This window comes from Jaculus jaculus, chromosome 6, assembly GCF_020740685.1.
Source record: "Jaculus jaculus isolate mJacJac1 chromosome 6, mJacJac1.mat.Y.cur, whole genome shotgun sequence".
Taxonomy (NCBI): Eukaryota; Metazoa; Chordata; class Mammalia; order Rodentia; family Dipodidae; genus Jaculus; species Jaculus jaculus.
Window position 1 is genome coordinate 113,234,288 of NC_059107.1, and position 27,952 is coordinate 113,262,239.

Below are 27,952 nucleotides of genomic sequence, written 5' to 3' on the forward strand. Positions count from 1 at the left end.
TCGCGAGAGTTCGGCGCTCGAGGGGCAGAGCGCGAGGAGGGACCCGAGACTCCGCCCCCGGCGGGGGAAGGGCTGTTTCGGTCCCAACCCAGCTGCACTCATTAACAGGACTGCGGCCCGCGGCGGCGCAACAGGACTCCGCCCCCCTGTATCGTCACTTCCGGCTTCCTTTCCCCTGCTGGCTCCGGGCGCGAGTCGTGAAGGGATCAGCTTGTGTGCCGGATTCTTCGGAACCATGGTGAGTCTGGCCACCAGGTCCCCTACCTCTGTCCCTTCCCTTGCCCTGCGTACCCTGCCTCCTCGCCGCTCTCCCTCCTTAACCTGAGTCGCAAGCTTCCGGTGTCCGTCCGTCCCCTGGGCCTGCAGCACATGGCGCCGGCCACGGCGGGAGGCCTCCCCGGGGAGGGAGCCCGGGAGGAAGGGTGCACCCTCAGGCCAGAGTCTCCTCCTCGGTCCGGCCATCTCACGGTTAGGGGATCCGGGAATCCGCAGCCCTCGCCTCCCCCCCCCATACGAAGAAATTTCTAGTGTGAGACCAGCTCCGCCCTCTTGGGGCGGAGCCCGGCGGCGTGTGGAAGATGGAGTGACCGGGCCGCCGTCCTGCTGGGGACGAGCCGTTGCTGACCGCCTGCCTTACGGGTGGCTTAACTTGCTCTTTAGTCTTGACTTACGTATCAGTCAGGCCATCTGATGTGTAGTTAATATTTTGTTTATTCCTGGCGACCTCTGTGGGGTCCCTTCCCTGACATTTTGAGATAAATGGCTGCATCCACGATGGGCTCGTGTGAAATTACCATGTTGTAAGTCAATTTTCCACTAGGTTTCTACTGGCCAGTGAGGCGGGAGACACTAAAGTACATGTGTTAGAAGACTGGTATTCAAAGTGAAATTTCTCTTGACCTTCCCTCTAGGCGTCCCTGTCCCTTGCACCTGTTAACATCTTCAAGGCCGGAGCTGATGAAGAGAGAGCAGAGACAGCTCGTCTGGTGAGCTTGTTCTCCTGCACTCTTTTAAAGAAAATTGTACACTTCTCTATGGTTATAAAATTCTGACTGTCTCTGATTTTTTTTGTTGTTGTTGTTTTGTTACTTTAGTCTTCATTTATTGGTGCCATTGCTATTGGAGACTTGGTGAAGAGCACCTTGGGACCCAAGGGCATGGTAAGAAAACTAGGATTTTTTTTTTTTTTTTTACTTTTTCTGAGAGTTGGCTTTGTTATGTTGCCTGGGGTAGCCACAAATACCAGCCCTGGCTGGGTTTGGTGGCACACACCTTTAATCCCAGCACCCAGGAGGCAGAGTTAGGAGGATTGCCGAGAGTTTGAGGCCACCCTGAGACTACATAGTGAGTTCCAGGTCAGCCTGGGCTGGAACAAGATCCTACCTCAAAAAATAAGAACAACCAAACGTACAAGCCCTTAGTGGAAATATATAGTCAGTAACAGTTTATTATTATTTATTAGAGAGAAAGAGAATGGGTGCACCAGGGCCTCTAGGCACTGCAAATGAATGCCACCATGTGCACACTCATGTGGGTTCTGGGGAATCAAATCTGAGTCCTTAGGCTTTGCAAGCAAGCACCTTAACTACTATGCCATCTCTCCAGCCCAGTAACAGTTTTTATGCAAAGGCCTCTGTATGACCATTCCCATACCCATGCCTCTCTCCAGTGGCAGCAAGTGTTAACCATTTGATGTGAAACTTTGGTTATTTATTTGGGGAAAAGAGAGAATATGGGTGCACCAGGGCCTCTAGCACTGCAAATGAACTCCAGATGCATGTGCCACCTTGTGCATCTGGCTTACATGGGTCCTGAGGAATTCAAACCTGGGTCATTTGGCTTTGCAGGCAAGTGCTTTAACTGCTAAGCCATCTCTCCAACTTTCATTTTGACATTTCCATACTTACATATTGCTGCCTTAATTGCCATATAGTCTTCTGGAACTTGATAACAATCTAGAGATTTCAAGCTGGCAGTTTACTGCTGGGTGAAATGACTGACTGACCCATTTATTTTTCAGGCAGTACTTAGATCTTCACACAAATATATTCTTTTTAGGACAAAATTCTTCTAAGCAGTGGACGAGATGCTTCTCTTATGGTAACCAATGATGGTGCTACCATTCTAAAAAACATTGGTGTTGACAATCCAGCAGCTAAAGTTTTAGTTGGTAAGTCTGAAGAACTTACTTTCTAATAGCTATATCAGCTAACTGTACTTTAGCTCATACCCATCACTTGTTAGCTAATTATCACCATTATTAAAATGTAAGTGCCACAGTTGTCTTAGTCCAATTTGGGACTAATTTTAAATGATACAAGTTTATTTGTTGTAGAGTTTATTTGGGAGACTGGGAAGTCCAGGATCAAGGTGCCATGTTTAGAGAGGTCCTTTGTGTTGTGTCACAACATGACAAGGCACCACATGGTTGAGACAGAAAAGAACTTTGGAAGGCATATTCAAACCAGAGCAGTGTTAGAACTCTTGCATTTTATACCTAAACATTTTCTCAAACTTGTATCAGGTGAGGAACCTAGTAAAAGGGAGATTTAGATTTGTAGTGGACATTTTTGAAGAAGTTAATTGCATGTTTTTTCTAGATATGTCAAGGGTTCAAGATGATGAAGTTGGTGATGGCACTACCTCTGTTACTGTTTTAGCAGCAGAATTACTAAGGGTAAGAGCAACTGAGCAACTCTTAAGCTTGTTATTTTTTGCTAGTATGGTCTTGAGTATTAGAAGCAATCTGATCCTTTGGTAACTTTTATTTGTATAACTTTATTAATAGGAAGCAGAATCTTTAATTGCAAAAAAGATTCATCCACAGACCATCATCGCAGGTTGGAGAGAAGCCACAAAGGCAGCAAGAGAGGCTCTGTTGAGTTCTTCAGTTGATCATGGGTTTGTATTCTCCAGAGTACTACTGTTAGTAACATTTAACCTAGAGAACAATGAAAAACACATAAAAGTGTGACCTTGCTACTTCACTCTTCCTCCGCAGTAGAGCCATGTCACACTCCAAAGATAGCCTCTGTAACCCTGTGTTGTAGTCTGGTTCGCATTGCTGGTAGAAGTCACCCAACCAAGAGTAGCTTGTGAGAAAAAGAGGTTTATTTTGGCTTACAGGTTCCAGGGAAAGCTCCATGATGGCAGGGAAAACGATGGCATGAGCAGAGGGTTGGACATCATCCCCTGGCCAGCGTTAGGTGTACAGTAGCATCAGGAGAATGTACCAAACACTGCTATGTGGAAACTGGCTGTAACACCCATAGGCCTGCCCCCAAAATACACTGCCTCCATGAGGTGATAATTCCCAAATCTCCATCAACTGGGAGCCTAGCCTTCAGAACACCTAAGTGTATGGGGGACACCAGAATCAAACTACCACAACCTGTCTGGCCTTGAATTTGTAATCTAACTCAGCCTTCTGTGTGCTTGAGATTATAGGTGTGCTCTACTATGACTGACCTGTTTCTCTTCCTCTCTCTGGTAGAAAGTAATGTGATGTTTTTTACTTGGGCTGGAGAGATGGATCAGCAGTTAAAGGTGCTTGCTTGCAAAACCTAGTGGCCCTGATTCAATTCCCCAATACCCACATAAAGCCAGATACACAAAGTGGGGTGACTGGAAGTTGTTTGCAGTGGTCAGAGTCCCTGGCGAATCCATTCTACCTCGTGAATAAATATATTTTTCTTGTTTTTCAAGGTAGGGTCTCTGTAGCCAAGGCTGAGCTGGAATTCACTATGTTGTCTCAAGAGGATGGCATCAAACTCGTGTCTATTTTACCTCTGCCTCCCAAGTGCTGGGATTAAAGGCATGCATCACCACACCCAGCTAATAAAAAATTTCCATTATTTGACAGAGTGAGAATGGGTGCGCCAGGGCCTCCAGCCACTACAAACCAACCCCAGATGCATGTGCCACCTTGTGCGTCTGGCTAACATGGGTCCTGGGGAATTCAAACTTTGGTCCTATGGCTTTGCAGGCAAATGCCTTAACTGCTAAACTATCCCTCCAGCCCTGTTTGTTTGTTTTGAGGTAGGGTTTCACTGTAGCCCAGGCTGACCTGGAATCTACAATGTAGCCTTAGAGTGGCCTTGAACTCATGGCAATCCTCCTACCTCTGCCTCCTGAGTGCTGGGATTAAAGGTGTGAGCCACCACACCCAGCTAAATAAATTTCTTAATGTATTTATTTATGAGACAGAGAGTGGGCACACCAGGGTCTCTACTTACTACAAACTCCACATGTATGTTGCTTTGTGCATCTAGCTTTTTAAACAAGTGAATTTCTGGGTGTCAATAAATTCTCTTTGATGTTAGTTTTTGTATACTTTAGTATATAGTATAATTTCCCTTAGCTGTCTGTGTTTGGGGATTCTTAATTAGGTGAGACTAATTTCTTTCCATGTGGCTTTTAGAGACCTGGTAGTTTAGAGTCAAGGTATCTCTTGACTTAGGAATAGCTAGGAAAGTTGTTTTTTTTTTTTTTTTTTTTTTTTTTTGAGGTGGTGTGTGTGTGTGTATCTAACCCAGGCTGACCTTCCTTGAAATACATTATATAGTCTCAGGCTGGGTTTGAGCTCACAGCAATCCCTCTAGTGCTGGGATTAAAGGTGTATGCCACCTCACCCAGACAAAATATGGTTGATTTACTTAATCATGTTCTTCCCCTCTTCCCCCTCCCATTCGGTTGGTTTTATTTAGTTATGATGAAGTTAGATTCCGGCAAGATCTGATGAATATTGCAGCAACAACATTATCGTCAAAGCTCCTTACTCACCACAAGGACCACTTTACAAAATTAGCTGTAGAAGCTGTTCTCAGACTGAAAGGTTCTGGAAATCTGGAGGCCATCCATATCATCAAGAAACTAGGAGGGAGCCTTGCAGACTCTTACTTAGATGAAGGTATGTATGTGTGTCTAATTGGGAAATAAGCTGATTATTACTGAGGTTTGAATACCTGGTGAACCATACAGCTTTTCTGTAAGAACTAATCATTGGAGCCATTCGTGCTACCTTTTTCTGTTTTTTTTTTTTTTTTCCTTTGAGTCTAGCCCTGGCTGACTTGGAACTCCCTATGTAGCTCAGGCAGGCCTCAAACTCAGACTATCTTCCTTAGTCTCCTAAGTGCTGGGATTGAAGGCATGAGCCACCACTCCTGGGCGGCCAGCCTTGTCATCATAATCCATTTGTTCCATCTTCATATTTCAATTTTACACCACAAAATCATTTTTAGTCCCTAATAAAGAGAAATTTGTTTTTGCAAAAGTCAGCTATTTTTTTGTTTGTTTGTTTGTTTTTATTAGAGAATGGGCACACCAGGGCCTCCAGCTGCTGCAAATGAACTCCAGATGTGCGTGTCCTCTTGTGCATCTGGCTAATGATTGTCTTAGGGAATTGATCCTGGGTCCTTTGGCTTTGCAGACAAACGTCTTAACTGCTAAGCCATCCCTCCAGCCCAAGTCAGCTATTCTTAAATGGTGCTTCTTTTAGGACTAAATGTATTCTGTAAGAAAAGGCTAGGTAAGTTAGATCAGTTAGTGTTTTTTTTTTTTTGTTTGTTTTTGGTGTGTGTGTGTGTGTGTGTGTGTATCTGTCCCAATTTAGTTTTGAACTTGCTATGTAGCGGAGAAGCTTCTGATTCCTCAGCTTTCAGCTTCTGAGTGCTGGGATTCCAAGTGTGTGCCAACACACACAGTGTCTTTGTGTTGAGGATTGAGCTAAGGGTTTTATGCATACTAGGCACGACTACCTTTTGAGCTGTTTCCATGCATAGGAAAAAGTTCTTGTTTTTATCTGTGTATTATTTATTTATAAGCAGAGAAAATGAGAATAGGCACACCAGGGCTTCTAGCAAACAAACTCCAGGCACACATGCTACCCCATGCATCTGACTTAATGTCGGCATTAGGGCAGGTGCCTTGATTGCTAAGCCATCTTTCCACACATACTCCACCTCCCTTTTTAAGTTCCTTTAGTTGACAAATGATTGCATATCGTTAATGATGTATACAATAGTTTCTGAGAACTAGTAAGTTAGGAAGTGCTGCTGTCTTGATACTGTGGTTTATGTCATTTTTTGAAAGCATCTTCACATTGTCTTTACTTGTCAAATGGCTTATAGAACATGTGGGTATTCTCTAAGAGAGAAGGAAATAAAAGGGTTTTTCATCTTTTTAGCAGTGAATTGAAATCCTGGTTTGTCTCAGTTTGTTTTAAACAAGTGTTATAATCCTGAAAATATTCTTGGTCAAATTTATAAAGAGCCGTGTAGAACTTCTGTTAAAGACCTAAGCATTGTAATGGGAAATTTAATCATTTTGTTCTTAATAGTGATGCTCTGTTATGTGAGAATTAGATTTATCTGGAATAGAGCAGAAAATCACTGGATTGACTTAAGCTAAAAGTGCATCTGAAAGAAGTTTGGAAAGATAGTGAATACTGGGTTCTTAAAATAGTACCAAAGCCACCAGACAAGCTAGTAATTAGCTTTTCTGCCTCTGTACTTCTGTTTTACAGAGGAGTATCTATGATTGCTACCATGTTGGCTGTCTCCATTCTCCATAGTCTTTCCATTGTACCACTATAAGTTCTTTTAAGTTTAGTGATTTCTAGCAACATCCTTTGTTTCTGAATTTTCACTACTTGTTTTGTATTGCTTTTAAGCTAATGAATTTGGACTTATGTTTTTAACACTATAATCCATATACTTGAGAAGGTAGTACTTTAAGTGATGTGGTTATTTCTGTACTCTACTGTAATATTGTCTAGTTTCTTTTTTCTTTTTTTTTTAAAGTATGTATTGGAGAGAGTAAGGCAAATAAAGAGAATGGGCATGCCAGGGCCCCTGGCCACTGCAAACGAACTCCAGATGCATGTGCCACTTTTTGCCTCTGGCTTATGTGGGTCCTGGGGAATTGAACCTGGCTCTTTAGGCTTCAGAGGCAAGTCCGTTAAATGCTAAGCCATCTCTCTCCAGCCCAGTTGTTTCTTTTTCGTAAATAAATATTTGGTTTTTTAAAGGTAGGATCTCACCAGCCCAAGCTGACCTGAAATTCACGGTAGTCTCAGGCTTACCTTGAACTCATCACGATTATACTACTTTTGCCTTCCATGTGCTGGGATTAGAAAGTGTGCATTAGCACACCCAGCAAAATGTATTTTTAAGTAACTTACTGATTGTTGTGCCCACTGCCTTAATGGAATGCTTCCTAGATGCTAGAAACTTGGTACATTGAACTCTAAAAAACAGTCTTTGAATTAGTAAAGAGATAGCTTTGTAACATTTACTAATATGGCCTTGGAGTGTTTAATCCTCTCTATGTTTATTGTAGGCTTTTTACTGGATAAAAAAATTGGAGTTAATCAACCAAAGAGAATTGAAAATGCTAAAATTCTTATTGCAAATACTGGAATGGATACAGATAAGATAAAGGTATGTAACTACATTTTATAAAATGCAATTGCTGGTTGCTTTAGACTTGTCAGTTACGCTAAAAATGTAGATTCTGTATAAATAACAGATAAATACTTTTTGATACCCTTGTCCATAAAAATGTTTTAGGAATAATGAACCTTTTAATGTGTTTATGTCTTTCTGTCATAGATATTTGGTTCCCGGGTAAGAGTCGATTCTACAGCAAAAGTTGCAGAAATAGAACATGCAGAAAAGGAAAAAATGAAGGAGAAAGTTGACCGTATTCTTAAGCATGGAATAAATTGCTTTATTAACAGGTCTGTACTTGTGCTTACATTGAATTAGATATTTAGAAACTGCTTCATGTAATTTTCTAGAAATTACAGATGATAACCAATCAGTAAAGTAAGATTGACTCACAAAGTGAACTGTTGGGTCATTGACAAGTTTACTGTATTGTGGTCTCACCTTATCTGCTGAGTACATGTTGTAAGATCCTGTAGTGGATGCCTGGAACTATAAGAAGTATTAAACCCTTACACAGTGTTTATCTTTGTATGCATACAGTTTTGCTTTTCTTGTTTTGTTTTTGTTTTTTTTTTCAAGGTAAGGTCTCATTCTAGCCCAGGCTGATCTGGAATTCACTCCGAGTGGCCTCAAACTCATGGTGATCCTCCTACCTCTGCCTCCAGAGTGTTTGGATTAAGGGCGTGTGTCACCATGCCTGGCTCTATGCATACAGTTTTTAAAAACCTTTTTTTGTGAGGAGAGAGAATATGAATGTGGGCACACCAGGGCCTCTTGCCACTGCAGATAAACTCCAGACACATGCATCACTTTTGTATATCTGACTTTATGTGGGTACAGGGGAACTGAACTTGGGCCAGCAAGTTTTGAAAGCAAGCACTTTTTAACTACAGAGCTATATCCCCAGCCCTCTATACAACCTTTTCTTTTTCTTTGAGGTAGGGTGCTCAGTTAAGTTTAGGCTGACCTAGTCTAAAGGTGGTCTCAGCTCACAGCAATCCTCATACCTCTGTGATGGGATCAAAGGCATGCACTGCTACACCCAGCTTCTATACAAACTCTTGATGATAAATGTTTTGTTTGTAAATTAGACAGTACTAAGAGATTAGAATAAGTAGCTGGGCATGGTGATGGATGCCTTTAATCTCAGCATGAAAGAGGCAAAGGTAGGTGGATCACTAGGTTTGAGGCCAGCCTGGGACTGCATAGGGAGTTCCAGATCAGTCTGGGCTAGAGTGAGACCCTACTTCCCAAACAAATGAAAAATTATGTGAATGTAGTCTAGATCTCTCAGTACATTATTTTATTGGATTCACTTTTGTAATAATTGCAATACAGAGTTCCTTATGGCAGATGAAATGAGTTAAATTAGGCATTCTAATAGGGTTGCTTAAAGTCTCATAACCTAGATGGCTGATAGATTAGCAGGCAGGTAGAGTATACAGTGTGGATCTTACTGGACAAAGGATGATTCATATCCTGGTTGAACACTGTAACAGTGCAAGACTTCAGATTGACTACTCAGACTTCAGATGACTTCAGGGAGTAATGTAAAACTGATACATTAGGGATTTCTGAAGGGGGTCCTGAATCATTGAGTATTTCTGGACCTTGGTTGATGCAAATTGAAACCTGGGGAAGGGAGACCTCTGGTGACTGTTAGAAAAGAATTCTTATGAATAACTTTAAATTCTTTATTATTTTCATTTGTTTATTTATTTGCAAGCAGAGAGAGAGAAGAGACAGAACGGCTAAGGGCATCCAGCCACTGCATATGGTCTCCAGATACATTTGTCACTTTGTGCATCTGGCTTTAGGTGGATACTGGGGAATTTAACTCTGATTTTTAGGTTCTGCAGGCAAACGGCCATTTCTCCAGCCCATGGATAACTTTACTAAGAGTTTAACACTTACTTTCAGTGCTATAGATTATTAGTAATCAGAACATATGAACATAGGTAAAGTTTTTGATGCATTGCTGCTGAATTTCCTTGTAGAATTTTTGTTGCTGCTTTTATTTTTCAAGGTAGGGTGTAACTGTATCCCATGCTGACTTGGAATTCATTGTGTAGTTTCAGGCTGTCCTTGAACTCATGGCAATCCTCCTACCTCTGCCTCCTGGGATATATAGGATATCCCAGGCCTAAGTTCAGTTCCCCTGTACCCACATAAAGTCAGATATACAAAAGTGATGCATGTGTCTGGAGTTTATCTGCAGTGGCAAGAGGCCCTGGTGTGCCCACATTCATATTCTCTCTCCTCACAAAAAAAGGTTTTTAAAAACTGTATGCATAGAGCCAGGCATGGTGACACACGCCCTTAATCCAAACACTCTGGAGGCAGAGGTAGGAGGATCACCATGAGTTTGAGGCTACTCTGAGTGAATTCCAGATCAGCCTGGGCTAGAATGAGATCTTACCTCGAAAAAAAAAAAAAACAAGACAAGCAAAACTGTATGTACATACTGGGATTAAAGACATGTACCACCATGCCCGACACCTTTCAGAACTAAGGGACTAGTTTATGTAATCAGTGGCAAAATAATTTTTAATACTAGTCATGGATATGTTAACAAAAGTCTTTATATGTGAGAAATGATAATGTATCTTAATCTGCATTTCTTTGATTGCTGCTAAAGTACAAATACTTTAAATCTAATGTAGTTTTATCTTGAGAGAGAAGGAGTTGTTTTGAGCATCTTTTTGTGTATTTCATTTGCAGGCAGTTAATTTATAATTACCCTGAACAGCTGTTTGGTGCTGCTGGTGTCATGGCTATTGAACATGCAGACTTTGCCGGTGTGGAACGCCTAGCTCTTGTTACAGGTAGGGGCAACAACAATAAAAAACACACTGATTTCTACCAAAATAACCACTTTTGGATTTATTGAGTTACAGTGGGATTCATTGTTGAGAATGAGTCTAGCTTTTCTGAAATATGATATATGCTTTGGATACTTTCATTTTTTTTAAATTAGCAAGCAGGAGGAAAAAGAAGAAAGAAAGAATGGGCACACCAGGGCCTTGAGCCACTACAAATGAACTCCAAATGCATGTGCCACTTTATGCATCTGACTTTCTGTGGGTACTGGGGGAATTGAACCTGGGTTCTTTGGCTAGTGCCTTAATCACTAAGTCATATCTCAAGCCCTAGTTATTTTGAATGCTGGTTAAGTTTCCCTAGCTGAAGTGCTTGTGGCCCAGAAGTGTTTCAGAGTTTGGATTTTTTTTGGAATGGGGCGTTATATTTTTGCATATACATGAGATACTTGGGGATAGGATCTAAGTCAGTCTAAATATGAAATTTATTTATACTTAAATATATCTTAATACAGTGAAGGTATTTTAGGCAATGTTTTTGGTTCCCCTGCATTTTTATTGAATTACTTGATGGGGACAGGTGTAGAATTCTTCATTTGTGTCACAGTGTTTAAAAGGTTTCAGGTTTTTTTATTAAAAAGTGTTAAATTTTAGGTTTTCAGTTTAGGGACATTTAACATGTATACTAAATTATATATACCAGTTTTGCCTTAGCCATACATTTTTTACTGTTTCAATATACTAAATATCTTCACAGATTCATAAGATAGTTTTCTAAATATTGTCTAATCAAACTCAAAAAATTCTTTTACTTTATTTCTATTGCTGAGAAGCTAAATTCTTTATGCCCTTAACCTTTAATGAACATTTTGTATAGTACAGCTACAGTACCCTTTTAAATTTTTGTAGTAAACTTTGTGTAGTACAATTATTGTAACCTCATAACCTTCAATGAACATTTTGTGTAATATACTTTGTATAGTACAGCTACAGTAACCTTTTTTGGTTTTTCGAGGTAGGGTCTCACTCTAGCCCAGGCTGACCTGGAATTCAAAAGGCTCCAGTCTGCCCATTGTTCCCCCGCCATCTTTCTCAAATAAATTAAGATATGATAGAGAATGGAATTTCAAAGGGAAAAGTGCGGGGGGGGGGTTATTACCATGGGATATTTTTTATAATCATGGAAAATGTTAATAAAAATTGAGAAAAAAATGAAGAAACCTCTTTCTTGGGGGAAAAAAGGCTGACCTGGATAGTTGATTGGGAAATGGAGAAGAATAGAAATAAGACAACTAAAATGAATTCCTTTGTGTGTGTGTGTGTGTGTGTGTGGTTGATGTATGTGTTTGTGGAAATGTGTGTGCCTTACAAACACATGTGGAGGCCAGAGGATATTGCTTTTGGCATGGTTGCTTGAGATGGACTCTGTGAATCTGGAGCTGCACTTTTCAGTCAGACTGACCAGTGAGCCCTAGCAATGCGCCTCTCTTTGTGGCTCATGGAACTGGGTTCCAGGCATGTGTGGCCATGCCCAGTTTTTATGTTGGGTGACAGGGATTGAACTTGGGCCTTACCAGACCCTCATGCTTACATGGCAAGTGTTGAGCCATTTCCGCAGTTTCAATTTAATCTTTTTTTTTTAACTTAAATTTTACTTAAGAAAAGAGAATGGTTATGCCAGGGCCTATAGCAACTGCAAATACTCCATATGCACATACCACCTTGTGCATCATCTGGCTTACATGAGTACTAGGGAATCAAACCTGGGTCATTAGGCTTTTCAGGCAAGCACCTTAACTGCTGAGCCATCTCTCTATTCTAAATTATTATTATAATGCGTATTTTCCTCTACTAAACTCTTGAGTATACATTTCTGTCTTTTCTAAGAACTGCCTTAGGATTTCTTATATTTCATTTGTGAGGGGATTATACTAAATGCTTAAAATAAGCAGGTTACAAGTGGTTGATGTAATAGGACTAGTTACATATTTATATGGTATAAAATTTTATTATAAAAATAAAGTTTTGTGGCCTAGTGTGGTGGTATATACCTGTAATCCTGAGACTATATAGGTCAGCTTGGGCTAGAGCGAGCCCCTACCTCAAGAGGCTAAGGGAAAGAAGATGTCAAGGAAAAGGTTTAGTGTTGTCTATTAGACTCAGAAGACAATCTGAATTTAAATTGAAAATAATTTTACTGTAAGTATCAGTTTAACTTTTGGAGGTAGTTTTTGTACAGTGTGTATACAGGATTGGAAGGCAAGTGTACTCACTACTACATTTCCTCTTTATTTTTGCATTTTCAAGGTAGGGTCTCACTCTATCTCAGGCTGACCTACTATGTAGTCTCAGGGTGGCCTTGAACCCACTATGACCTCCTCCCAAGGCATGCGCCACCACACCCGACTTACATTGCCCTCCCACCCAGGTAGTGTCTCACTCTAGCCCAGGCTGGCCTCAAACTCACAGCTATCCTCCTACGTCTGCCTCCCGGGTGCTAGGATTAAAGGCATGTGCCACCACACCTGGCTTACATTGCCTCTTTTAAAAAGTATTTTTATTTTAAGCCGAGCATGGTGGCGCATGCTTTTAATCCTATCACTTGGGAGGGAGGCAGAGGTAGGAGGATGCACAAAGTGGTACATGTATCTGGACTTGATTTGCAGTGGCTAAAGGCCCTGGTGTACCCAACATTCTCTATCTGCCTCTTCCTTTCTGAAATACATAAAAACAAAAAAAATTTGTTGTTCTGTTTTGTGTTTGGTTTCTCCAGGTAGGGCCTCACTCTAGCCCAGGCTGACCTGTAATTCACTATGTAGTCCCAGGATGGCCTCAGACTCAGGACAATCCTCCTACCTCTGCCTCCAGGGTGCTGGAATTGAGGACATGCACCACCATGCCCATTCAGCCCCCTCCCCCATTTTTATTTCTTTGTTTGTTTCTTGAGGTAGGGGCTTGCTCTAGCCCAGGCTGACCTGGAATTCACTATGTAGTCTCAGGGTAACCTCAAATTCAGTGATCCTCCTACTTCAGCCTCCCTTGTGCTGGGATTAAAGGTGTATGCCACCATGCCCAGCTCTCTTTGTTTTATTCATTATTGACAACTTCCATAATTATAGACAAGTAACTGTCATAATTCCCTCCCACTTCACTTTCCCCTTCACAGGTGTATTCTCCATCATATTCCGCCCCCCCCCCCCCGCGCCTGCAATCAGTCTAAAATATTTTTAATTATTTACTTGTAGTAAAGAATAAGAGAGACTGGGCATGCCAAGGCCTTTTATCATCACCTGTATATCTTGCTTACATGTGTCCTGGGGAATTGAACCTGGGTCCTTTGGCTTTACAGGCAAATACCTTAACTGCTAAGCCATGTCTCCAGCCTCCCCCCTTTGATTGGGTGCACCAGGGCCGCTGCAAACAAACTAGATGTGTGCGCCCCCTTGTGTATCTCTCTAACATGGGTCCTGGGAAATCGAACCTGGGTCCTTTGGCTTTGCAGGCAAATGCCTTAACCACTAAGCCATTCCTCCAGCTCCTCCCTTTATCTTTCAAAACCATTTATAAATACAGTATTGGAACCTATCTAATTAATAGAGTAATTGAATGGTAACAATTCCATAGTTTGCCTTACGGTGTTTCTGGTGTAGTATGAGTGCATAATCAATATGTCATGACCACCAAAAAAGGAATGCCTGATATAGAATAAGCAATTAATGTTTTAAATATTGGTTAACATGCTATCTACCCATTACTGCTTGTTAAAAAAAGGAATTTTAAGCCTGTAATGTACTTAATTAATGTTTTATGTTCATAGGTGGTGAAATTGCCTCTACCTTTGATCACCCAGAGCTGGTAAAGCTTGGAAGTTGCAAACTTATTGAAGAAGTCATGATTGGAGAAGACAAACTCATCCACTTTTCTGGGGTTGCCCTTGGTGAGGAATGGTGTATATCTTGGTTTAAGTGCTATAAATCCTTGTTGACTTCTATTGAATTGGAAGACAAATAGAAACAAAATTTAACTGGGCATAGTACATAGTGTTTCTGTTTGTTTGTTTTGTTTTGTTTTTTCAAGACAGGGGTCTTGCTCTAGCCCAGGCTGACCCGGAATTAATTCACTATGAAGTCTCAGGGTGGCTTTGAACTCCCAGCGATTCTCCTACCTCTGTCTCCCAAGTGCTGGTATTAAAGGTGTGTGCCATCACATCTGGCTTATAGTGCATATTTTGTTTCAGTGTCTTGAAACCAGGTTTACATTGGCTGGGCTTTTTAAAATTGTGTATATTTAGCATAGTTTTTTCTTGATGACTTAAAGCCCTTATGAATTACTGCAAAGAGAAAACATTGCATTGTTAAAAAAAGTCACCTTTCAGAACCCAGTAATATAGTCATCAGCTACATAGATAGTGGGATGCAATCTGTTTTGTGTCTTGTGAAGTATCTGACCAAGAGTATTATTTATCTGTAGGTGAAGCTTGCACTATTGTTTTGCGTGGAGCCACCCAACAAATTATAGATGAAGCAGAAAGGTCTCTGCATGATGCCCTTTGTGTCCTTGCCCAGACTGTGAAGGATCCTAGAACAGTTTATGGCGGAGGTAAGCATTTGGGAAAGAGTGAAACACTGTTTTTTGAAGTATAGTATGACATAAAATGATGCGCTTTTTTTCATTGGTACCTGTTGAAACTATTAATATTATATTTACCTTTGATTTTTTTAAAAAAACAAATTGGAATTTTATTGTAGGTTGTTCTGAAATGCTGATGGCCCATGCTGTGACACAGCTTGCCAATAAAACGCCAGGAAAAGAAGCTGTTGCAATGGAGTCTTATGCAAAAGCACTGAGAATGGTAAGCTATACGACATCTGAATTTTGTGGTTATTAATGGTTTTCAACTACATGCATTTTTCAGTCTTTGACCAAAAAAAAAAAAAAATGGTCTTTTATTTGGCTTTTAGAAAATGAACTGGTTTATAGCACTTTAAAATTTAGATTCTAAATGTTATATTCTCCATGAGCAATAATAAAAGGAAGCAGACATCCAGGCACAGTAGATGTCTGTAATTTGAGCCCTTGTGAGGCTAAGGCAGGAGGATTTAAAAGTTAAGGTCACCAGGCATGGTGGTGCATGCCTTTAATCCTAGCCCTTGAGAGGCAGAGATTGGAGAATCGCTGTCTACCCTGAGACTGACTTCAGAATGAATTCCAGGTCAGTCTGGGCTAGAGTGAGACCCTACCTCAAAAAAAAAAAAAAAAAAGAAAAAAGGAGTTAAGGCCTTTCTGAGAAATAAATCTGTGGCAGATTTGATATGTCTTCTAAGTAAGCGTAAAGCAGTGGGTCTTAGTAGTTATGTGTCGTCTTTATTTTGTAGCTGCCTACCATAATAGCTGACAATGCGGGCTATGACAGCGCAGATCTGGTGGCACAGCTCCGAGCTGCTCACAGCGAAGGCAGAATAACTGCTGGACTGGGTAAGTATCCAGCCAAATTGTTGTCATGGTTAGAAGTAATTTTCTTCAATTGTTTTTAACTTAAAATTCTGATAACTATGACTCCTAAGGATATGTAAATAGGCTTGTAGTCTTAGTTAAGTATACACTATTACATTCTTTTTTTTTTTTTTAATTTTATTTATTTGAGAGCGACAGACACAGAGAGAAAGACAGATAGAGGGAGAGAGAGAGAATGGGCGCGCCAGGGCTTCCAGCCTCTGCAAACGAACTCCAGACGCGTGCGCCCCCTTGTGCATCTGGCTAACGTGGGACCTGGGGAACCGAGCCTCGAACCAGGGTCCTTAGGCTTCACAGGCAAGCGCTTAACCACTAAGCCATCTCTCCAGCCCTTAAATTCTTTTTTTAAAATTTTTTTTTGGTTTATTTTTATTTATTTATTTGAGAGTTACAGACAGAGAAAGAGGCAGAGAGAGAGAGAAAATGGGTGTGCCAGGGCTTCCAGCCACTGCAGACAAATTCCAGATGTGTGCGCCCCCTTGTGCATCTGGCTAACGTGGGTCCTGGGGATTCGAGCCTCGAACCAGGGTCCTTAGGCTTCGCAGGCAAGCACTTAACTGCTAAGCCATCTCTCCAGCCCTACACTATTACATTCTTAAAACACAATTGGTGTTAACTTCTAATTTCATGGTAAAAACTTTTAAACACTTTAAAAAATATATTTTTATTTATTTGAAAGCAGAGAGAATATGTAGCTGCTGCAAATGAACTGTAGATGTATGTACCACTTTGTGGCTTTACGTGGGTACTGTGAGATTGAACCTGGGTCATGAGGCTTTGCAAGCAAGTGCCTTAACCGCCGAGCCATCTCTCCGGCTCCATAGTAAACATAGTAAACTTGAGATACTCAGGTACAGATTTCCAATATATAAAGGTGACTAGTGAGGCAGCTTTAATTCATATTGAATTTTTTTTTCTGAGGCTGTTCAGACATTATACATTTAGCCCTAACAGGTAATCCTGTCATTGAACAAAACAGAGGCAAGTCATTTCCTGAAGATGAAATAGGAAACTTGAGTAAATGAATTTGAATTCTCATTTAGTTTTGTTTCCACAGATTAATAAGCTTATATAATTAAATAAAATAGGTATTCTTTTTAAAGCAGGTTTAGTTTTGTTGCAAGTCATTAGGTATTAAAACATAATAAATATCTTTTCAGATATGAATGAAGGTACTATTGGAGATATGGCAATATTGGGTGTAACAGAAAGTTTCCAAGTGAAGCGACAGGTCCTTCTAAGTGCAGCTGAAGCAGCCGAGGTGATTCTACGTGTGGACAACATTATCAAAGCAGCACCAAGGTACTTTTAATGGCTAGGAAATTGTACATAAAATCCCAGGGAGATCTCTTCATTTGATAACTAAGGTTAGTGGCAGATGGACTCATTTTGCTCAGTTAAAGCTACTACACAACTTACTAAAAATGAGTGGTCACAATTCTTAGAATTTTTTGTTTTTTTTAGTATTTATTTTAAGATATTTTTATTGTGAGAAGAGAGACAAGAGAGAATGGGCATGCCTGGGCCTCCTGCCCACTGCAAAAGAACTCTAGATGCACGTACCACTTTGTGCATCTGGCTTTACATGGGTGCTGGGGAATCACATTCATGTTGTTAGGCTCTTCAGGCAAATAAATGCCTTACCTGCTGACCAATCTCTCCAGCCCTTCATGTTATTTGTAGGCTAGATATGAAATGTTCTCTTAAAAAAGGTTGGAGAGATTGAACCCCAATTGACAGGCTTTTCAAGCAAGCACCTTTAATTGCTGAGCCATCTCCCCAACTCTGATTTTTAGGTTTTAAATCAGAAAAGCTTAGGAGATACCAACAGGTAGGGTGTTCATGATTTTTAAAAAAGGGTTTATGAAAAGCCAGGCTAAGAACAGTCAAATAGCAAGGAGCTTGCAGACCGCTCGACGTGCTTTCACCAGGATGAAACAGCCCAATTGTTTGCTCTCCCAGATATATTTTTATATTGATGTGTGTTTGGGGTTGGATTGGATTGAAAGAGCTTTTTAAGTTGTTGTGCCCCCCCCCCAAGGCAGGGTCTCACATTAGCCCAGGCCGACCTGGAATTCACTATGTAGTCTAAGGGTGACCTCAAACTCAGCATTCCTCCTACCTCTGCCTCCCAAGTGCTGGGATTAAAGGCATGTACCACCATGCCTACCTAGATTTTTTTTGTGTGTGGAGTAGTTTTATGTTTTGGGGGAGACAGGATCTTGCTATGTGAACAGCTAGCTTCAGACTTTCATTCCTCCTACCTCAGTCTCAAGTACTGAGACTATAGTTGTTTGCCACCACACATGGCTCATGATTTTTTTTCTCTGTCTTTCTTCTTTTCCTGGTAGGGTCTCTAGCCCAGGCTGACCTGAATCTCACTAGTTCCAGGCTGGCCTTGACCACACAGCAATCCTCGTACCTCTGCCTCCCAGGTTCTGGGTTTAGAGGTGTGTACCACCACATCTGGCCCTTTGTTTGTTTTGGATTTTTGAGGTAGGGTCTCACTCACTGACCTGGAATTCACTATATAGTCTCAGGCTGGGATTAAAAGGTGTGTTCCCACACCTGGCTTCTTTTTTTTTTTTTTTTCTTTCTTTCATAAAGAGATTTTTACAGATTCTTATTGAAGAAACTTTCTTTAAGTTCTCTTACAAATTCATTCACAATAAATTCATTCACAATAATGGTCAAGTGAGCTGCTTTAGAGTATTGTGAAAAATCTGACATAAGGGAGGAAGGATTTTGACTTGGTTTCAGTCCACATTTGACTGATTTCATTGCTTTTGGTCCTGTAGTGAGGCATTGTATACTGGCAGAAAGATGTGCAGAGCAAAATACAGCGGCGGCGGGGGGGGGGGGGGGGGAATCTAGAAATGGCTTAAGGGTTAAGCACTTGCCTGTGAAGCCTAAGGACCTCAGTTTGAGGCTCAATTCCCCAGGACCCACATAAGCCAGATGCACAAGGTGGCACATGCATCTGCAGTTTGTATGCAGTGGCTGGAGGCCCTGGCGCACCAATTCTCTATCTATCTCCCTCTTTCTCTTGTCTGTCTGTCACTCAAAATAAATACATAAATACACACACACATACATACATACATACATACATACATACATACATACATACATATATATATATATATATATATATATATATATATATATATAAAAGGTGGGTGTGATGGTGCAGAGGTAGGAGGATCACCGTGAGTTTGAGGTCACCCTGAGACTACTATGTAAATTCCAGGTCAACCTGGACCAGAGTGAGACCCTACCTTGAAAAAAAAAGCACAGCTGAGAAATAGAGAGCAAGGACAAGAGACAATCTTATGAGTACCTTTCTGGTGTCCTACTTCCTCCAGCCATTCCTCACTTCGTAAAAGCCCATTTGGCTGCGAAAGTCATCAGTGGGTTAATTCATTGAGTTAGCACCTCATGATCCAGTCCTCAGTAGTACACCAGGGACCAAACCATGGGGCTTTTTAGAGAGAGAGAGAGAGAGAGAGAGAGACAGGAAGAGGCAAATGGATAGCACGGGCATGCCAGGGCCACCAGCCACTGTAAATGAATTCCAGACACATGCCACCATGTGCATCTGGTATATGTAGGTCCAGGGGAATTGAACCTGTGTCCTTTGGCTTTGCAGGCAAGCTCCTTAGCCCCTAAAGCCACCTCTGCAACCCACATGAGACCTTTTTAAGGGAATATTTCATATCTAGCCTATAAATAACATGAAGGTTTGATAACTAATTTGTTTTCTCAATTTTATTAAACATTTTCCATGATTATAAAAAATATCCCATGGTAATACCCTCCCCCCTTTCCCCTTTGAAATTCCATTCTCGGGCTGGAGAGATGGCGTAGCGGTTAAGTGCTTGCCTGTGAAGCCTAAGGACCCCGGTTCGAGGCTCGGTTCCCCAGGTCCCACGTTAGCCAGATGCACAAGGGGGCGCACGCGTCTGGAGTTCATTTGCAGAGGCTGGAAGCCCTGGTGCGCCCATTCTCTCTTTCTCCCTCTATCTGTCTTTCTCTCTGTGTCTGTCACTCTCAAATAAATAAATAAATAATAAATAAATAAGAAATTCCATTCTCCATCACATCCACTCCCCATATCAATAAGTCTCTCCTATTTGGATGCCATGATCCTTCCCTCCTCTTATGATGGTCTTGTGTAGGTAGTGTCAGGCACTATGAGGTCATGGATATCAAGGCCAATTTTTTGTCTGGAGGGAGCACATTGTAAGGAGTCCAACGCTTCCTTTGGCTCTTACACCTCTTCCGCAATAGACCCTTAGCTTTGGAAGGTGTGATCGAGATGTTACTTGGTACTCTAGTTACTTCTTTCCAGCACCATGATACCTTCTGAGTTGTCCCAAGGTCACTGCCATCTGAAAAGAGAAGATTCTCTATCTGAAAAGAGAAGATTCTCTATCCAAAGTGAGAGTAGCATTAATATAAGGGTAGGAATATTAAGAAAAGTGCTTACTGGGCAGTTTGATAAGCATAGTATATGCACTTATCCAGACATCAGCAGATGTTACACCCCTAAGGCTCATGACTACCCCTGTTTTAAGTTTTTCGTATCAGGATTGTATTCCTCCCTTGGAGCGGGCCTTCAGTCCAATTGGAGGGCAGTTGGTTTCCACCATGACCGATGTGCTACTATTGCACCATTGGCTCATTGGGTCTGGCTGGCCAATTATAAGGCTTACAGTGACCACTGTTGAGTGTCTTCACTGGTGGTTTATCTTCCCCCCATTGAACTGCATGTAGAATGGCTTCTTCCAGCTTTCTGTGAGGTGGTCTACATGGAGGAGGTTATCAGCTCAGTTCCAGCAGGATTTCTTAGTGGCCTTGCAGCCCAAATATGTGGAGTGTTCAGCAGTAGGGTCTTACTATCTATTCCTAGTGCGAAACCAAGGGCCTTAGCAATGGCCTATAATGTTTTGGGGGCATCAGGGACCTCCCTGGCCAACAATTGACTGGAAGGTATCCCATCCCTGGCACTGAAAATTTTCTAGCAATGATCTACAGCTCCTGAGTGTTCATTGTCCAAAACTGAAGGATTCCATTTGGTTTATGTATATCCTCTCAGATTTTGATTAGCCCTCCCTCCACCTTTCCTTTACTCAATCTCCTCCCCTGACCTCACTTTGGGCCTTTTCACCCCCATTAATCTATTCTACTTACATATATACAATACCAACCTATTAAGTACCCTCCTCCCTTCCTTTCTCTTCCCTTTATATCTCATTTTTAGCATAATGGCCTCTGCTACTGAGTTTTTCCCTTCTCACATAGAAGCCCAGTCATCTGTAGCTAGGATCCACATATGAAAGAGAACATGCAGCGCTTGGCTTTCTAGGCCTGGGTTACCTCACTTACTATAATCCTTTCCAGATCCATCCATCCATTTTTCTGCAAATTTCATAACTTCATTTTTCTTTACCACTGAGTAGAAATCCATTGTATAAATGTGCCACATCTTCATTATCCATTCATCAGTTGAGGGACATCTAGGCTGGTTCCATTTCCCAGCTATTATAAATTGAGCAGCAATAAACATGGTTAAGCAGGTCTAAGGAAATGAGTCCTTAGGATATATACTTAGGAGTGCTATAGCTGGGTCATATGGTAGAGCAATCTTTAGCTGTTTTAGGAACTTCCACACTGATTTCCACAATGGCTGGACCAGATTGCATTCCCACCAGCAGTGTAGAAGGGTTCCTCTTTTTCCACATCCCCGCCAGCGTTTATGATCATTTGTTTTCCTGATGGTGGCCAATCTGACAGGAGTGAGATGGAATCTCAATGTAGTTTTAATCTTCATTTCCCTGATGACTAGTGATGTAGAACATTTTTTAAGATGCTTAATGCCATTTGTATTTCTTCCTTTGAAAACTTTATTTAGCTCTATAGCCCATTTAAGTCCAAATGGATTAAAGACCTTAACATCAGACCTGAAACTCTGATACTGCTAGAGGATAAAGTTGGGGAAACCCTTCAACATATTGATCTTGGCAAAGTCTTTCTGAATACAACCCCAGTTGCTCAGGCAATAAAACCACAGATAAACCACGGCCCTCATGAAATTACAAAGATTTTGTACTGCAAAGGACACTGAATAAAGCAAAGAGGCAACCTACAGAATGGGAAAAAATCTTCGCCAGCTATATATCTGATAGAGGATGAATATCTAGGATATACGAAGAACTCAAAAAGTTAAATAATAAGAAATCAAACAAGCCAATTATAGATGGCCTTGGAGCTAAATAGAGAGTTTTCAAAGGAAGAAATACAGATGGCATATAAGCATCTAAAAAATGTTTTGGTTCTTTAATGTAGGGTTTTACTGTAGCCCAGGCTGACCTGGAATTCACTATGTAGTCTTAGGGTGGCCTCAAACTCAAGGTGATCCTCCTACCTATGCCTCCCAAGTGCTGGGATTAAAGGCATGTGCCACCACACCCACCTGGTTTTTTGCTTTTTTTTTTAAGAATATACTTCATATGGATACCTCATATGTTGGTGCCATTATTTCCCTCCTCCCTACCCCAATTCTGCTGAGGGCCCTCAATGGGGTTACTGGTATTGCCCATGGGATTGTGGATTATGAGTTGTGAGTGCAGCAGTCACTTGTTGGGGCAATGGTGCCTCTGGGTGTGCCTTCCCAACCTGTGGCTTTTACATCTTTCTACTTCCTCTTCTGCAAAATTCCCTGAGCTGTGGTGGATGTGTTTTAGGTCTACTTCAGTGATAAGCTCTCAGGAGCTTCTGGGTTTATGTTTTGGTATGTGTTGAGTATCCTCCTCATCTTTTTCCTTCACCCTTGTGCTGATTGTCAGGCTCATCACAATTACTGATTTTTACTTGCTGTTTAGTAGTTGTCAACTGTTTTAACAGAGTTCAAGAGGACTTGGAAAGTATTCTAGCTTGGACCCTGAAATAGTAGAGGTGATAAGGGATTGATTATGGAAAGATAGAGACAGTGAGTATGGACATGCCAGAGCCGCTGCCTCTGCAAATGAACTCCAGATACATGTGCCACTTGGAGCATATGGCTGTATATGGGTACTGGGGAACCGAACCTGGGCTGTTGGGCTTTGCAAGCAACAGTCTTTAATTGCCGAGCCATTACTCTAGCCCCATGGTGTAGATACATTTTGTAAGTAAGCTCATAGGGTTTGATAGTGGTTTGGATACAGAGGATGAGATGAAAGGAGGTGTATAATTTTAATGCTTTTCCTGGAGAAATAAGACTGAGAGGTGAAGGCTCTGGGAGGAAGACAATGTTTACTTCATTTAATGGACATTAAGTGTCCTTAATGGCAGTTAGCTAGTCAAGTCTAACGTAGTCGTTCAAGCTATGATTTTTTAATTTATTTTTTATTTTTTTGGTTTTTCGAGGCAGGGTCTCACTTTAGCCCAGGCTGACCTGGAATTCACTATGTAGTCTCAGGATGGCCTCGAACTCACGGTGATCTCTTACCTCTCTGCCTCCCAAGTGCTGGGATTAAAGGCCTGTGTTACCACACCTGGCTCAAGCTGTGATTTTCAAATTTTAGTATTGTTAGCTGTTTGGGAGTGGGGAGATGGTAACAGATGTAATGTCTGTTCACATGTAGGTAGGGTACTGACAACAGCTCAAAGTCCAACGTGGTGAACCAATGCATTATTGGGGTTACTTTAAGAGCGTAGTGACTCATGGAAGCACCATCTCTGGAGCTCACTCCCCAGCTTCCAGGCAGCTTGGCTGGTCTGAGAGAGTCTCTTCTCGGGCAGTTGTGTGCAGCTTCTGTAACCTTGAGGAGAGGCCTGTGACTCTTCAGCTTTCTTGCATTTGTATCATAAACCTCCCTCCTCCCTCCCATGAAGGAAGGCTTCAATTGCTATACATCAGCCTACATAGCCTGTTTAGAAACAAGAGATGAGCTGTGTCTCTTTAAGAGTGAATGTTAGACCTAAAGAAGGAAAGAGTTTTGAGGACTGAGTACTAAAGAATTTTAATAGAGCAACCAACCACAGATATAAAGAAGGAAAGTATATGTATAGAAAATTATCTAAACTGGATGAGGTGAATACATATTTATTACATAATATCTGCTTTAATATTATTAGACAACATAGTGAATTCCATGTCAGCCTAGCCTAGAGCAAGACCCTACCTCAAAAACAAAACAAAACACTATAAATGTGGGTATGGATTACTATGAAAACCCAGCATTTCTGAGTGGGAGGGGATTTTGTTTTGAGACAAGGTCTCGCTGTAGTCCACTCTAGCCTTAAACTCATGATCTTCCTGTCTCCACCTTCTGAGTGCTGGAATGACAAGTGTGTGCCACTTGGCCTAGCAGGATTTAGTAGAGGAAATAATGTGTGAAAGAGCAAAGTAATCCACTAAGCAGCTGAGAAGGAGAAGAATTGATTTTAGATAAAAGCATAAGGAGTTCCATTCATAGGAACAGAACTGGAGGAAAGAAGAAATGTTTTAAATTACACCCCTTTGGTTAGTAGAATGCTTGCCTAGCTTTTACAAAGCATGGGTTTCCTCTTCAGCATTGCATAAACTGAACATGATGGGCTTGTTTGTGCTCCCAGCATGCAGGGGGATCATGAGTTTGAGACCATTCAGGGCTACATGAGACCCTCCTATCTCTAAAAAACAAACCAAAAAGTTAGAGATTATATCTCACTGCGAATTCAAGGCCAGCCTGGGCTACATGAGAGTCTGTCTCAAAAACTAAATAAGGGCTGAAGAGATGGCTTAGCAGTTAAGCACTTGCCTGTGAGACCTAAGGACCCCAGTTTGAGGCTCGATTCCCCAGGGCCCATGTTAGCCAGATGCACAAGGTGGTACATGCATCTGGATTTCATTTACAGTGGCTGGAGGCCCTGCCATGCCTATTCTCTCTCTCTCTCTCTCCCCCCCTCTCCCTTTCTCCCCCTCCTTCCCTCCCTCCCTCGCGCTCTGTCTCTCTTTCTCTCTGCCTCATTCTCTCTCTGTCGCTCTCAAATAAATAAATAAAAATAAATAAAACTCATCTTTATGAGAATTAATATACAAGGGATTTCTTTGTGAAGGACTTTCCGCACTCATTTCATTGGCTTTTTTTCTTCTTCTATGAATAATAGGCCATCTTGTTACTACTAGAAAAAAGGAAGAATAAAAGTAATTTGGATGTAGAGAAGAAAGGTTATTGCTACATAGAATGGTAGACTAGAAAGAAGACCGGGCTGAAAAGTCCGAGAAGCTTTGCTAGTGGTGTTGGGAGGATAATGGGCAACATTCTGTAATTTGAAAATTGGTAGAGATGTTACCAAAGTTTTTCTTTAAAAAAAAAAAATTATATGCAAGGAGGTAAGGAGGAGAATGGGCACACTGGGGCCTCTAGCCATTGCAAACAAACTCCAGTTGCATGTGTGCCGCTTTATGCCATTGGTTTTTATGTAGGTACTAGGGAATTGAACCTGGGTTGTTAGGCTTTGCAGGCAAGTGTTTTTACTGCTGAGCCATGTCTTCAGCTCTCTTTTTTTTTTTCCTTTTTAAATATTTATTTATTTGCAAGCAGAGAGAAGAGACAGGCAGAGAGAATGAATATGCCAGGGCCCCCAGCCACTGCATTTGAACCCTAGGTGCATGAGCCACTCTGTGCAAATGGTTTTATGTAGATACTGGAGAATTGAACTCTGGTTATTAGGCCTATAACCTACCCCCAGCAATGAATATGATAACTCAGTACCATTGGCCATATGTGAATTTTATAAATACCTTAACAGACTTAGTGTCTAGCTAGGTGTGGTGGCACACAAGTTTTGGCCAGAACTTGGGAAGCCGAGGTAGGAAGATTGCTTTGAGTTTGTGTTTGAGGCCAGCCTAGAACCACAGAGTGGGTTCCAACTCAGTCTGGGCTAAAGTACAACCATGTCTTAAAAAAGGCAAAAGAAAATTCTGGCCAAGTGTGATGATACTTGCCTGTATTCCCAGTACTTAGCTGATACAGAAGAGCTGTAAGGCCAGCAGCTGGGCTGTAGTATAAGACCTTGTCTCTCCCCCCACAACACCCCCCCCCCAAAAAAAAAGCCCCAGTAATGTTCTCAAGTTTTCTGGGATGCAAACTTGTTTTTCCTACTCTCTTATTAATCTTTGGCTGTCTGATGAATGACTTTCTGGACAATAACTAGTAAGCATAACTGTACTTTGCTTGTCTTCCTCCTCTATTCTGTTTCTTAAGCTCTGTTTTTCAAGCTTTAGTTAAGTTCACTGGTACCTTTACCATCCCTCCTCAAAAAACGATGTGTCTGTGTTCCCTCATCATGTGGTCACCAGAGAATAAAAGGTGTGAGAGATGATTATTGGTATACTAAAGCGACTTACTCAGCCTAATCACCAGTTCATGTTAGCAGTTCTTGTATTCTAGAGCTTTTGTTTAGAACCCCTGTGCATTATTATTTTATGGTTTCCAGTTTGATGTAACTATTTAATGTGGCTAATTTGATAAATTAGTTTTCTAATACTTATGTTATTCCAAAAAATGAATTAAGCCAGGTGTTGGGGCCATGTTCCTATAATCCTAGCACTGGGGAGACTTAGGAGGATTGCAGGTCTGAGTCTAGTCTGGACTACATAGTGAGACCCTGTCTCCGAAAAAAGGAAAGAAAGTAAAAACTAAGTTGACCTATTTCTGAGGACTCTCTTTTATTAAGTTGTTTGGGTAAGAATCAAGAACTATGTATCTGTAGGCTTTTTTGTTGTTGTTAGAGAAAGAGAATGGGCGCACCACGGCCTCTAGCCACTGCAAATGAACTCCAGGCTCATGCGCCACCATGTGCATCTGGTTTATATTGGTTCTGGGGAATCAAACTTGTGTCCATAGGCCTATTTTTACAATGGTTTCAGTAAAACTAGGATTCTGGTTATATTTGTATTTAGTTGTAAAACTTTGACTAATGGGCTGGAGAGATGGTTTAGCTGTTACAGTGCATACCTGTGAAGCCTAAGGACCCAGGTTTGGTTCTCCAGGTCCCACATAAGCCAGATGTACATGATGACACATGCATCTGGAGTTCATTTGCAGTGGCTAGAGGCCCTGGTGTGCCCATTCTCCCTCCTTCCTTCCTCTCTCTCTCTCTCTCTCTCTGTGTTTCTAATAAATAAATAGATGAAAATAAAATCATTTTTTAAAATAAAACTGGTTAAAATGCTTTTTCCCTCTTCTCTTAAATATATTATTTTTTTTCCATTATAGGAAACGTGTCCCGGATCACCACCCCTGTTAAGCATTCCCATTTGCTGTTGACATCTGGACCAGTTCATAATAAAGTTGTATTTGAAAGACTTCAGCCTCTTAAGTAGACTGTGGAATTGATGTGCCCATTATATCCTTAACATTTGAACATTTGCTGACCTGTTTTAACATGGGTCTAATTTATTTGTTGTTTAATTTTCCATACAATTCAGTTAACTGATTGTCATGTTTCTCATACTGTGTATTAAAAATAAAATTTTAATTACTTAGATTTTTTTTGTCTTGCTGATTGTATGTGTCCTGTTTGAAATCTATTCTATAGAAATGATATATTTTCAATATAGAATTGTTCCAGCTTAATGGTTTATATTATACCTTTCCTGGACATTGTACATACTCAAACCTTTTTTCTTTTCTTTTTGAGGTAGGTTTGCTCTAACCCAGGCTGACCTGGAATTTACTATGTAGTCTCAGGGTGGCCTCCAACTTATGGCATTCCTCTTACCTCTACTTCCAGAGTGCTGAGATTAAAGACATGTGCCACCACACCTGGCCATACATCATTTTTACTGTGCACTTAATTTGGAGGGGTATGAAAGTGTGCCATGAAATATAGCCCTGATTTGATTTTGTGTAAGTCATGGTTTAAATGTTGATTGTTGAATATTCTGTCCATTGCCTATAAAAGGTAGCATTCTCTTAAAGAAGAGGGGCATGGTTAAATTTTAGGATTACATTGTTTGGGTTTTTGTTTTGTAGATAAGGAAAAATGGCAATAGGTATGTACTGAGTATGGTTTAAATGTGACTTCAGATGTAGAAGTCACTAAGTCATCATGTTGCAGAATACAGAGTGAGAAGTTCTACAGTATCTTGGGAGGTTTTGTTTTATCCTTCTGTGTTCATAGCATAGAGGGATTTCA

The 27,952-nt window shown here is 41.1% G+C and overlaps 1 protein-coding gene across 1 annotated transcript; it reads left to right on the plus strand.

Moving 5' to 3' along the window:
• The first annotated feature begins 111 nt into the window (after positions 1–111).
• Cct2 (chaperonin containing TCP1 subunit 2) lies at positions 112–27,301 on the plus strand. Its single transcript, XM_045153501.1, has 16 exons — positions 112–238; positions 912–986; positions 1,095–1,160; positions 2,059–2,170; positions 2,601–2,677; positions 2,789–2,901; positions 4,707–4,909; positions 7,339–7,439; positions 7,611–7,738; positions 10,170–10,273; positions 14,085–14,204; positions 14,738–14,866; positions 15,016–15,119; positions 15,643–15,742; positions 16,942–17,083; positions 27,031–27,301. Exons 1-16 carry the CDS (start codon positions 236–238, stop codon positions 27,059–27,061), a joined length of 1,608 nt encoding a protein of 535 aa, XP_045009436.1. The 5' UTR covers positions 112–235; the 3' UTR covers positions 27,062–27,301.
• The last annotated feature ends 651 nt before the right edge of the window (positions 27,302–27,952 follow it).